General features: G+C 46.2%; 1 protein-coding gene across 1 annotated transcript; it reads right to left on the bottom strand.

Moving 5' to 3' along the window:
- Positions 1-1,027: 1,027 nt before the first annotated feature.
- ripk4 (receptor-interacting serine-threonine kinase 4) lies at positions 1,028-11,825 on the bottom strand. Its single transcript, XM_071541631.1, has 8 exons — positions 11,552-11,825; positions 8,480-8,771; positions 7,065-7,213; positions 6,474-6,523; positions 5,403-5,561; positions 4,996-5,102; positions 3,987-4,227; positions 1,028-3,547 (listed from the first exon to the last, which is right to left on the bottom strand). The coding sequence occupies exons 1-8, from the start codon at positions 11,731-11,733 to the stop codon at positions 2,298-2,300; spliced, it is 2,430 nt and encodes an 809-aa protein (XP_071397732.1). The 5' UTR covers positions 11,734-11,825; the 3' UTR covers positions 1,028-2,297.
- Positions 11,826-13,678: the final 1,853 nt, after the last annotated feature.

Here is a 13,678-nt window from a genome sequence, read left to right as displayed (position 1 = left end):
AGCAAAGCTAACCTGCCAATCTATCAAGCTTTACAACAGCCGTGACAACAGAGAGCTGAGATTGGGCAACAACAGCACATTATCTTCCCCATGACTGGAGCTGGGACGGATCACCAGGCAACAAGCGAGATAGTGCGCTCTGCACACAAACAGAGAGGCCTCAGATTACACACGTCCCACCAGTCATTTTGCGGGTCTCCGCAAACATGAGCTATAAAAACAGGACAATTACAAGCACCAACCACCAGCACTCAGAGGCCCGGTGTCTTGGGTTACGAAAAGACGAGCCCTTCAGGCGTCAGGGATGGCATGTTAGTTTAATGAGTGATGAGAACTTGAAGTGGTCTGAGGAATTAGCCAACAGGCTGGAATTGCAGGTAGAGCATCAGCCCCCCCTCTACCCCCCCTCTCACACACCCATCATCCTGCACCCTGCGATCCCCCTCGGGGGCAGTTCCCATGGTCTTTGCCAATATGAGCGTGCTTTGTGGGGTCTGGGGCAGAGTCATAATAATAACACTACACACTAGGCTGCAGATGCAGACATGCCGTTTCTGCCCGGCATCAAGGCTCATAATTCCTAAATACATGCAGGTGCGGTGGCAGGAACACACTCCCTCAGCGAGGGAGGCAGAGTCTGAAGAAAGGCACTTTCTCCAGCAGGCTAGGAGTAACCCGAGGCATGCTGCCTCAGAGAGAAAGTTTTGGAAAAAGTGCTTTTAGATATTTATTTCTGGGAACCTTTGAGAGGAGATGACTTTTCAGCTATTAAAAACAGCACAGTGGCCCAGTAAAAATGCTTGTTTTTGGTGTCTAGGGTGAAAATGTGTCATTGTCAGTTATCATTTTCAGAAAAAGAACTAGCACTTGCAGTTATTGTGAGTCTGGCAATTACTGCAAGTCTTCATCTACTTGTTGATGAGTGCTTTGATTTAGTGTTTACTGTGTCGCTGGTGTATTATTGTGATGGTTGGTAAAAACTGTGGTCACTGGCATTTTTTTAATGATATAATTAAAATCTGTGGTAAAAGTGGGGGAACAACATATTGCAAGCCCTTGCAGTATTTACATGGAACAGCTGATTATGAAAAAAACTGAATCACAGAATCACAATTCCTTGGATGGACTGTTGGTTTAGGTAATGTAAAAAGGTTTAGGTAATGTAAAAAAAAAAAAAATACTTTAATAACACTGAATGTCAATTATACAGAACCCCGCCACAGAAAAGAAGACTTATTTTTCATCTGCAGGTCATAAGCTTTGAGGATCTTTTTTTATATATAAAATTTACCATAGCCGACTGAGAGGAAAAAACAAACAAACATACAAAACAATTTGATCATGAGGCTCTATGAATACCTAATGGAAGCCTCTTTGGCCATTTTTAATCAAAGTCAAATGAATAAGCTATTGGCCATGTTTTTCCACTGTGATAAAACTTGCTGTTTTGGTTGTATATAACTTCCAGTTCATTACAACCACCAATATAAACAAAAAACAAAAAATATATATATATTCAGGAAAGGATTCAAAATGTAGTTGTAGTGAAACTAGACACAGACTCTGATAGCTGAATATTTTATTGTGTTCCATTCCCTTTTTCTAGCTAGAATCTCAACCAGTTTGACTTCTTGGTTATGAATGTGAAAAAGGCAACAAGTAAAAACAAAATCAAATGTTTCAAAATGTTTTATGGATGATGTAGCACTGATATGTAACAGATAGAACACTGAAGTTCAAAGGTTATGGTGAATTTCATGGCTCTGATGATCTACAGCACTCACCTATGGCTTGTGCTTGTGACCAAATGTTGTATTCTATTAAGTATAACTTCCAGGCATACCAGCTGCAGTGTGTTGCAGAAAAGTAGAGGTCCCAATAGGTCATGGAAAAGTCTAATACAGCTCTGATAACAAAATGTGCTTATTAAGTAAAAAAAAAACCAAGGAAACAAAAGGAGTCTAAATTCAAACAAAACGGAGGATATTGTGCTCTATTTATACTTTCTATTTACAGTGTACATATTTACATCAAAGTTCTTCCAACCCTTATAAAATACCTACAGTGCTGAAAGGGCTTTTAGAGGTCCATAAAAACCACAGAATCATACCATCTGGTCATGAATGATTGGTGGCTGCTGTAATAGCACAATAAAAAAATATTTACAAGAAGCTAAACAACAGCTGGTCTCTTAAGGTTGGAATAACCCCCTCCCCTCCCCTTCCAAGGCACCGACGGGACATTAAAAAGTACGTTGAGGACAGTCCTGTACAGCGTTAACAAAGTCTCTGCCGTCGTTAGCAGGGTGCCGAGGCGCACCGTGAGCTGCTACACTCCGGATAGTCGCTGGTGTCGCGCTCTGTCAGTTTGAGAATGACGACTTTCCTCTGGAGCTGCCTGGCCACCGGCGGCTTGGGCTCGTTGGCGACCGGTTGCACCGCGCTCTCAGTAAGGGAGTCCTGGCAGTCCCGCGGCAGCAGCATGGTAATGATGTCTGTGTAGCCTCCCTGCACTGCCAGGTGTAAAGGACTGAGGCCCTGCTCGTCGCATAGAGCGCCGCCATCCGGGCAGTGAAGGAGGAGCTCTTTGAGGACTTCACAGTGTCCGCTCTCCGCCGCCAGGTGGCAGGGCGTACGCAGGGCTTGGGTGGTGCTGTAGGGGTCAGCCCCCTCTTCCATCAGCATCTTGACCGTGGGCAGGTGGCCCCGCTGGGAGGCCAGGTGGAGCGCGGTGAGGCCCTGGGCGTTCCGGGCCTGGATGTCCGCCCGGTGTTTGACCAAGAGACGGGAGGTGCTGGTGTGGCCCGTCTCGGCCGCCACGTGCAGCGGCGTGTTCGACCCGGCGGACGTCATGTGGACGTCGGCCCCCAACTCGATCAGGATGCGCGCCACCCGGTACTGCCCCCTCTGGGAGGCCAGGTGCAGTGGCGTGCGCCCGTCCGTCGTCTGCCCGTCCACGTCGGCGCTGGCCTGCTTGACCAGCAGCTTGACGATGCCCAGGTGCCCCTGCCAGGCGGCCAGGTGGAGCGCCGTCCAGTTGTCCTTGCCCTTGACTCGGACGTCGGCGCCGCGGCTCAGCAGCACCCGGACTACGTTCTCCTGGCCGTGCTGGCAGGAAACATGGGCCGGCGTGCGTCCCTGGCCGTCGGTCTCGTTGATGCCGGCGCCCCGGTCCAGCAGCAGGCGGGTGATGGCCTCGTCTCCGTTCTGGGCGGCCCAGTGCAAGGCCGTGTACTGGTCCTCGTCCTTGGCGTTGACGTTGGTGCTGCGGCGACCCAGCAGAAGTTCCGCCAGGGGCTTCAGGTGCTTCTCTGTGGCCAGGTGGAGCGGCGTGGAGCCGCGGGCGTTGGCCAGGTTGGGGTTGGCGTTGTTCAGGAGGAGGAACTTGACGGCTTCCTCGTTGGCCAAGGTGACAGCGTGGTGGAGCAGGCTGCCTCCTCCCTCCAGGAGAAGGTCGACATCCTGAGGCTGCAGAATCTTCATCAGCTTAGCAATGTCCTTGGTCCTGATGGCCTCGCACAGCTTCCGCTTCTGGACCTCGGCAGAGTCTAGACGTGGAGGAAAAGAACAGGCTTGAGGCATAAACCACAAGTAACCATCTGTAAGATATCTATAAGATATCCGTGTAGAATCATTTCAGTCATCCAGGTAGTAAGATGTCCAAAAAGAAAATAGAAACAAAATCCACTGGATGTAAAATGAAGAGTTGATGACGAACTGAAGAACTGAAGAAGCCTCTCGGATGAGTGGTGAAACGTCTTCAACTCTTCATTTTAAGTCCAGTGGATTTTTTTTCTATTTCCTTTTTGGACATCTACCAGATAAGAAAACTACAGATGTACGCATCATTACATGGTATACCTCCTTTTTACAGCACAACGAAAGCCTTTAAGGATGAATTCCGAAAACAGCGTAATCATGATCATGCAATATATTCATGTTGACATCAATGATTATTCCAGGTGTAGATCTACAATCAGCTCTTACCAAATGTGTTTTCCTTCTCAAAGGACAGAGTGATAGAGTCTTGGGAGGAGAAGGCTGAATCTACAGAGGAGATGCCAGACAGCCTCTTGCAAGTGTTTTCTTTGGTGTGGAAGCAATCCTCCTTCACACGGTCAAAGCTCCTGGAGATCCCAGAATCCACCTGGCTCAGCAGCTCTGACAGGCTGTAGTCTTTTTCTGGCAACATGGCCGACTTTGGCCTCACCGGTCTGTTGTCTTTATCCTGTAGAACACAAAGTTAGATAAGGATATCTGGGCAAGCTGTTCTTCGATATACATTTAGACATGACACTAGACATGACATTTAGCTGACGCCATTATCCAGAGCCACCTACACTGAGCTGACATTGTATGAATATTGACATTGTGATAAATCATTTCTGAACTCAAGTTTGAGCCAGTCCAAATCACTTTAAACAACATATAGTTCAAAAACTGCTTATCCTCTTTCCCGGCAGACAGCTAACACCTGTCATGTCTTATGAGTAAGATGTCTGTTCTAGTCACGTACAACAAACACAAAGGAAATGACGAAGCAAAGTACAAATGCCACTGGTCTACATTCTTCTTTTCTGATGCAATTGTTTGTCAGGATCAAACATTTACACAACATATGCCTTATAAAAACAAGAACACGACTAGGGCACCTTACAGATAAGCAGTGGGGCCTCCCAAAATATCGTCTGGGTGCATAGTTATATAATAACACATTGGTTAAAAGGTGTGAAGAGGAAGGCAGAGTCAAGTAAAGGAAGAAAAATAAGTGGGTAATCACTGCTGTTGAGTGAAAACCTTTATCACCCCATTTTTTTTCCACTTGATGGAAGTTCACATGGTCCGAAAGACTCATGTAACCCTTTCAAAACACATTCAAAAATGCATGGCTGCCTATTAGAAAACCAGAGCGCTCTTCTCGGTTCCTAAAGAGCCAACATTTTGGAGATACCAGGCTTTCAATCATGAGCAGTGACATGGTGTTGTCATGTTTTACCTGGTCTGTAGTGAGTCCATTACAGGGCGTGGGCTCCGTCTCTGGGGTTGGAGTCTTGGGCTCCTCTTGAGGTTTAGAACAGAGCTCCTCAGCCTCAGATGTGATCTCTGTGGGGAAGAAAGGCCTGGGTCAGGTTTCAGTAATAGCAGGGAAGTGACAAAGGAACACACAAAAAAGCAGGAAAACTCTACTCTCCCATTATAAATGAATGGGAGAATAAAACCCTCAATTTGTTAAAATGCCGCTGCACTCAGATTGTTCAGTGTGTTAACCTCAGGGAGTCTGTTTAAAGCAATGGGATCACACGCAACAAAGAAAATGCATTTCATGTTGATTTTCTTGATGTTTACATGCTGGAGAGGAGGCCTGAGGGCTGGAATCATCATTGAGGTGCAGGTGCTACTTACCCTGGAAGCTGGGTCTGGCTTCAGGCGAGGTGGCCCAGCAGCGCTGCATGAGGCCCAGGAACCCTGTGCAGGCCGACAGCCGGCAGCGTGGCACCGCCCCCAGGTCGGGACGCACCCCTTTCACCACCTTCACCATGATCTGAAGGATGTTATTCTCTCCTAGGCGAAACGATGGAAGACTTGAGTCAGGTTTTACACATTCAATTGATTTTGTTTCATATTGGAGGCACACATTCATCTGTTTTGACACCTCAGCTGATGAGGGCACATGTTTCGAGGGCAAATACAAATTAATCCTCTTCTTTGAACATGCCACAACATATGACAGCATAAACTATAGTGTTGGGAGGCTCCATTGCCAATATTGACAGTCAATTAGGCCCTGTTTTGCAATCTTCCTGTGTGCTCAGATAAGGGTGTATGTTGCTGTTGTTTCCCACGGGAGCCGAAGTGGAAAAGCTCTCAGACTTCATTGGTCTGGGCCTCTTTGTATCTGGCTGTGGGATCAGCCAAGTCAATGATTCAGAGCAAACAGGTAGAGGCCTTAATCATAGCCACTCCAGCTCCTTTTGTAGCCATAATACCCTTCACAAGGGGAGGAGGAAGGTGGAAAAGGGATGGTAATGGGGCCTTTTCTCACTTTTTAATTATGTCTGGATCCACATAGGTGGTGCCAATGCCAACTTGGCTACCCTCATCTATAGACCGCTCTTCAAAAGGAGCCACATTCCTTTAACTGTGGTGCTACCTGATAGGCCTGGGAAAAATAACACTCTGCTTGCCAGTCTAACGCTATCCACCTGCCTGCCCTGGAATTTACCAGGTAAACACACACACTTGCACCTGCACACACACATAACTTAATATTGCCAAAGTCTATTCAAGGCACATACAACCTGTAATTGATATATTCGTGTCATCTGTGATATCATCTGTGTCTAACAGTACATCTTGAGTGACATTATCTACAGTGTCAGACAAAGATTTATTGCTGGAAATGGCTTCTCATCAGCATAAAAGAAAATCCCCGCTGCCTGCATGCATACTTTCCATCTACAGTACATGTCTCACCTTGGTAGGGTTTCTTCTGCGTGAGAATTCCCCAGATGACAATGGAGAAGCTGGAATAAAAGGAAAGTGAAAGATATCAGTACAAGGCACACAAACTATAATTATTGCATTTTCATTTAACACAAGAGAGGCCAAGCCACAGTCAACTGATGGCTGTTTTAACTTTTATAACTCAAATATCTCAGCTTTCATATATAATATATAATAATCATGTAATAACCCCTCCATGACTTTTTCTAGACCCACTTACTGTACAAACCAGTGTTGTTAGTTTCAAAATCATGCATGGGAAGAGTAGTTCTAACTACATTTACCCCTTTCATTTGACAGTTTGCTGGATTTCTCTTACACACCCAAGGCCTTTATAGTGTTAAACAAAAATAATCACTCGCAAATCCATTTTCCAGGCACGATATATCACTCCATTTCCATTTCTTTCATTTGAATAAACACTGTGACTCACATGACTAAGTGCACAACACAGTACACAAAGGCAGGCAAGAGTCAGACAGGCAGCAAACACCTCTCCGAAAACAAACACACCCACGTTCACACATGCACGCTTGCAGGCAGACTGGTTTGGAAGCTGACCTGTAGACGTCGTGCTTGGTGTCGGACACCCTGTCCTTCTCGATGATGCTCTCGGGCGGCAGGTAGGCGATGGTACCGCAGAAGCCGTCTCTGCTGATGTCATCGGCCCTCGACAGGCCGTTCCACCGGGCCAGGCCAAAATCTGATATCTGGGATAGTGGGAGAGATTAGATAAGAACCTGGACAGCAGTAAGTTTTCCCATAAGCGCGGTGACAAAGATGACTAACTTTGCCCAGTTGTGCGAGTAGCAGCTAAGCCCTCATAATGTGCACTCAGTGGTATGATGAGGGCAACCCAGCCATGTCCTGGCCTGTAGGAGAGGAGAGGCCCTCTGCATTTGTGCACACCCACACTCCTGCATGTGCGTACATAGACATGCACAGAGAGAGAGGGAGAGTTAATCAGAGCTGTATAAATCCTGTCAGGACAGGCCCGGGTGAGGTGTTTACATCCAGGTATTAAACTAGAGAGATGACGGTTCCCACCCATCGCTCTTCTTACAGTTTAGCTATTTAGAGGTTGGATGGAGGTTTAGAGACACCTGTCTGCCCAGAGCATATACATGGCTGTCATTTCAAAATGGATGAAAGTGGATGACAAACTACCTCACGGCTTAAATTCCTTCTGAACTAACCCGAAAACTGTGAGCCTAAGCAGAGGAGGCTGTTGCGTGACTTCATGTCAAATCATTGTTTCAACAGTAAAAATACATTATTACACTTCATTAGAGTTCCCTTAATACAATTTATGATCCTTCTCCAAATGAATGCTATTTGAGCCGTGTCAAGTGGCTGTCAGTTTGCTGATTGGGAAATGGACATGAATAGGTTTTTCCAGGCATGAGTAAGCTGTTTTTTTTCCCCCTACTCAAATGGCATGAATTCCTTTACATATTGTTACTGCCATAGGGAAACCTCATATTTTTTTTTAATGAGACATTTCTTGGCAATTCATAATGTGGAGGACATTGTGTGCCTTGCCTTTTTTTTTATATGTCTAAACTGTGACTCAGCAAAATTGATTGATTGAGACCAAGGAAAAGGATAGTGGAAAGTCATTTAAAATCAAAGTATGATGACATGACTATAGCTCACACACCCACACAGCCACCTGAATATACAGTATAACCACTGCGATACCTCAACTTTTTTTTTATTTTGGCTTGCTCCTGAAGTCTGAAATCATTTGGCAGATATAGCCACGCTGTGCTATGGCTTCCATTTTGGACATGTTAACATTTGCCTCACAACATGAATCAATAGTCATGGCTGCATCAACAGAGTTTTCCATCTGCTCTGCTTGTCCCCACATCACTTTCTGCTGTCTCTAGCTTTCATGTCTGCAACCCGATGGCGGTAGAAAAGGACCCATGGAGAGGCGACAAGCATGCCACTCTGTATTAAAACACTCTTACCTTAACATGATAGTGTGCATCCAGCAGGATGTTGGCAGGCTTCAGGTCCAGGTGGAGCAGCGGTGGGTTCATGCAGTGCAGGAAGTTCATCCCCACCGCCGTCTCGTGGATGATGCGGAAGCGCAGCTCCCAGGGCAGCGGCTCGGTGGCCAGCAGGGTCTCCAAGGAGCCCGTCTCCATGTACTCCATCACCAGGCCCTGGGGATCCCCGCAGATCCCGTACACAGGCAGGATGTAGCGGAACTTGGCCGCCTCCATCTTCTTCGCCTCCTCTAGCAGCTCCGCACGCTCCCTGTGATGGAGACAAAAGGTGGGTGAAATGCATCAGTGTCAGGCGCTGCTGCTGGGGTGACTGGGCAACTTTAAGAACTGCATACAAACAGCGGGTGAAATGAGTGTTCCATCTTTCCAAACCAACCCCTCCACATCTGTTAGTTCACAGAAAGTTCAAGATGCTCTGCCTTCTCGCAAAATATTAACCTACTGGTTTTGAGGCCATGCTGTTGTTTGCTGAGCTGTAATATTTGGCATAACTTTTGCCCTAACCCAAATTCCAACACATTACACATCATCATTAATGAGCACCCGGCTATGCAAAATGTTTGCTAGCGTTAACCTTACAGGCAGTAAATGTGTGACCTCTGCAGACATGAATAATTCATTGGCCGATGTTTGTCTAAGTATGCGGGCCATGCTCTTAACTGCCAGCGCTCTTATAGCCAAGCGAGGCCTTAATGGCATTCCAGCCGAACCTGGAATGCACCAGGAGAGTGCAGGAGGCCTGAACAGATCTCTTGTTCTCAGGCCTGTTGCTCAACCTTTGCACAGTTCTCTTTATCAGTCTGCTAGTCCTGCATGCTGACGTGCCTCAAACAGAGCTGTGCGGGTCACACATGACCTCAGCGGTGAGATCTCAAGGAAAGGTTGCTTTGAAAACGCAACCTTTTGATGAGGGCATATGAGGGCAAGATAAATCAGCGATGATTGTAAACATAAGAATGTACTTCAAGGGCAGAATTCAGTCTACTGGACTGGAAATTATGCGTTGTCCACCAGGGATGAAAACAAGCTAGACGCACCAATTTTAGATGCATAACACTGCAGTGATGTAAATGAGTCCCTCATGTGCATCATGTACCAGATTACATATTCTTTAGGAGGGAAGAAATATTAGTCCTTCTAGATTCAGTACAACCTAATGAGGCACATGTCAAGAAATCTGACAGACATAAATAATCAAAACATGTGGATATAGGAGAATGGGCAGGCACTTGTTCGCTAAACCCCCTGCTTAACCCAAAGTGCTCCTCAGCAGCTCTTCAGAACCAAACAATGTCCCTCCTTTAACAGAGAGGCCCGGTAAGACCGGTTTTACAGCTTCTTTCATTGTCTCTGCCACACAGCGGCAGCCTGCAACCCAGGCGGACAAAGGTGGCTTTGAGTCCCGGTGGTTGATGTATGTGTGGGTCCATGTGTAGGTTTGCAGCCAAATTACAGTTTATGTACCAAACTACATGTTTGGAGATGATAACATCTTTGGTTCAGGTTCAGCGGATGCTATGAGTCGCGCCACAGGTTAGGTTAGGATGCCATGCCTCTGTTAGGGCAACGCTGAAAAGTCTGTTTTTATCAGCCATCTTTGTTTATGAATGTTTTGGTGATGGGAGCTGGAGGAGGGGTATGATGTCAAACATTCACAAGGAACGGCATCAAGGATGGTCAGCAGGACCAATCAAAATTAAGCCAGTTGAGTCTGTCCTACTTGCAAGACAACCCCCCACCCCACCCCCACCCCCTCCCACACACACACACACACATCCCACTCAATTCTGCAAAAGGCTCTCAAATGACAAAAGGGTCAATGCAGATAAAGTGCTTTACAGTGTATGTCCACAAAATACAGCCTTCTTAGTCAATAATCTGGTCATTTAGTCACCTGTTGGACAAAATGAGAACCATCAATTCATCAGACGATGGGCTCATCTAACTACAATTTGGAAAAAACAAAAACAAAACAAAGAAGTGGAAACTGAAATGATCCAATGAGGTAAGAAGTGTTATTCCTCTCTGAACTTCCTCATAAGCCCGGTGTGTACACACAGCCGAGGACGATGGAAACTTCCATGCTGGGGCGGGTTGAGGGTTGAGGCCCGCTGTACCGCTGAGGCAGGTAGGCTTTCAGCACTTCCTCCACTTGTTGACATACATGCCACATGACACGGGTCACCCGCAAAGCAGGACAGCTGACACACACACACACACTCACAGTTCCCATAATTCCAACATAGCCATTTTACTCTGTTTTGTGAAATACAGGCAGGACCAAAATATGATTCATACACATGCAAAATGTTACAGCATTCCAGAGTGCTGTGTAATGTCTAGAGGTGCCTGGGGAAAAAGACCCGCTTGCTCCTTCATTTAAATGGTTATTTATTCAAATCAGCCCCGCCCGGGGGGCATGCGCATGATAACTTCACTGTGGATTGGAGAAAGCTGCTTTGAACCTCTCTTGTTTGGGTCTGTTTTGGAATGTAAGTTAACAGTTGTGGCCCTAAGCAATGTGGATTTACTCCTTGCACCGGGGGCACGAATGGGCATCTCAATCCTCCCTACAACAGAAGTGAACACTGAAAAACTGCTGAGATATCCAGAAGTAGTGTGTTGTTGTGCTGCTGAGGGAACTTTACAGCTGCACTGGGCCCTCAGACTGTGAGTCACACATTCTCTGGTATTCACCTTTCAAGAACTCAGCGGATGACTTTTCACCCCACAGCCTTTACCAGCACCGTCATGCTCTAAACTTTTGTCTGTCTACTGTTTGACCATAAACGTGAATGATAAGCCTGAGAGAGAAGAGCTGGATGAGAATGGATCACTATATACGCCACTTATAAAACACCAAACACAGAAGTACTGAGGTGTTTGAACTATGCCTGACCTTCTCAGTGAGTTCACATGTAAATCTGAATTATCTATCATGTCTATCATATAGCCATTCTACACAAGTCATTCTACATATATAAACACAACTCCATGGCCGAGCTGCAGATCAACAGCTGGAACACTTACTTGTCATCTACATGAAGGCAGGGAGGGCACTTGATAGCCAGCCATGTTTTCCACTGTACATGCCGGACTTTGTATACTTGTCCAAAGCCACCTGAGCCTATCTTTTCCCAGCTGCCAAACTCAGAGGAATCAAAGGTCCTCAATAGCCCCATATTCCCACGGGGAGAGTCCGGGACGTCCATATCCGTGTTGGGGGGAAAAAACCCTTCAGCAGGCTCAAACTCCTCTTCTCTACTCGTCTCCCACACACAAATCTCTGGAAGTGAACGCACACACCAACCTGCTGAACTGTGAGCTCTTCCTTGTTTTTCCCTCTTGCCTAACTCGGTGTGGCCCCTCCCTCTCTTCAGGTGAAAAGAGGGGATGGGCTTGATGCCGTGACATCACTTCCTGGGTTTGCTACACAGGGAAGAGACATGCCAGACTACGAGGTGCTTAACTGAGTGCTCCTCTATGTGCTTTTACACCATCTTCTCCAGAAGCCCCCCCAGTCCCGAGCTTTCTCACATTTCCTCCATGAATAAGAGAGTGTAATCTTTGTAATGAGGCTGAATTCAAGAACCCAGGAATGTGTCATTGCATAAACACACCTTTGTCCCACTGTGGACCATTATCCAGCTAAAGCCCCCTAAGGAAGGAACAGGGAATATACCTTAACAATAGGTGGGTTATGTGATATTTGCCAGATGGACGGCTTGGGAATGTGTGGATTCATCTCCTTAGCACAAACCCATTCATCAGGAGGGGATCATCAGCAGCTGGTGATTGTCATAACCATGAAATATGTCAGTGACTTGGCAGAACTAGTGCATCCAACACACAAGTTGGAACAAAAGCTGCGTGGAGAGAGAGGGGATCTTTTGCTCAAAAGGATTTAGACTCGCAAACCCCCTCTTGACATTTTGGCTCCATCAGCACTAAATCAAACAATGTGGATCGCTGCCATGCATCTCAGATGAATGAAATCTTCTAATTTGCAGAGCTCAGGTTGCACAGGGAGGTCAGAGGTCAGAGGTCAGGTACAGAGCAGCAGCCTGGAGCTGGTGTGGATTCAGTGTCTTGCCCAAGGACACTTCAGCAGGGTGAATGCTTGCTGACAAGGGGGTTTGAACCTCGGTCCTATAGTGGAAGAGTGTATTAAATTCCACTAATTTTATATGTATAAAATGAGGATGTAGTGGAGGGTAAACCCACCTAAACTCAGGTTACTTTAGGCTGGCATAAGTCTTTATGAGATAAATTCATAGTTTGCATCATACTAAGTAGTATCAAACCTATCCCCCTCTTTTAGGGGAAAACCCACCACTTAATGCTTTTCTGAAGTCATAGTTTACCTACCTTTTTATTTTTAGCACTACATTACCGGCACAATAATAACACGATCTGTGAATGTTCCAATACTCCACCCAGCTCTCCAGATTTAATCAAGAAACTGGAGGGACGAGGTGTAAATGTGTCATCAAGGAGGCTGTCGAAACAGTAATGAGATCTTATTGGTCCATGAGGAGCCACACTCCACTCTGTGCTACTGGCTTTCATCACCAGAGCCCAGATCGGTGTTTAGTCCCCCGAGGCTACCGGTCCACACAGGCTCGTCGCATTAGCATTAACAGCAGTGTAAGCTGTAGGTTTGTGGGCGGTGTGTGAACGAGGGCCCTTTGAGGTGAGAGTCCACACCTCATGCAAAGTGCAAATGTATTCACACATGCATATCAGCCCGAGCCCTTCCTCTGGGGGCGACGTCACACCTCTTGATCATTAGAATGAAAGAAGAGCTTTCATCTGTGGGTTCATTAAAATCAGCTCTATTCATCTGTTGCACTACTGTCAGATGGTGAAAAAAATAATAAAAAAAATCAGGACGGTCCACTTTCCCCCTCTGAGAGAAAAATGTTATTTGGGCTTTGTTTAAATTCAAATGAGGTTTATTGGTATGAAACTGTTTGATATGAATATGTGACAAACAAACTTGGCAATAAAGAAGAGTAGCAACAATGAGCTAAATGAGCAACAGTCAATGACAGTCAGTTAATCATCTTAGATACTAATCAACACATCAACAGGTCGTGTGTCTTGTGTCTTCAGAGTCATTGTCCCTCTTGTCTCAGCTTGTGACAGGATGTTACG

Source organism: Centroberyx affinis, unplaced genomic scaffold (assembly GCF_046629955.1).
Source record: "Centroberyx affinis isolate AG114_WGS23_722 - 3 ecotype Tasmania unplaced genomic scaffold, CSIRO-AGI_Caff_v1 ptg003916l_1, whole genome shotgun sequence".
NCBI classification, from domain to species: Eukaryota; Metazoa; Chordata; class Actinopteri; order Beryciformes; family Berycidae; genus Centroberyx; species Centroberyx affinis.
The sequence above is the reverse complement of the archived record's forward strand: the minus strand, read 5'-3'. Positions and strand labels throughout refer to the sequence as shown.

What these genes read in the sequence shown, in the direction of transcription:
- ripk4 (XM_071541631.1), bottom strand. Translation starts at nt 11,733, where the DNA reads ATGGACGTCCCGGACTCTCCCCGTGGGAATATGGGGCTATTGAGGACC. An exon ending in TGCCTTCATGTAGATGACAA is followed by an intron (nt 8,772 to 11,551) that starts GTAAGTGTTCCA and finishes TCTCCATCACAG; the next exon opens with GGAGCGTGCGGAGCTGCTAG. An exon ending in AGCCAGACCCAGCTTCCAGG is followed by an intron (nt 5,103 to 5,402) that starts GTAAGTAGCACC and finishes TCTTCCCCACAG; the next exon opens with AGATCACATCTGAGGCTGAG.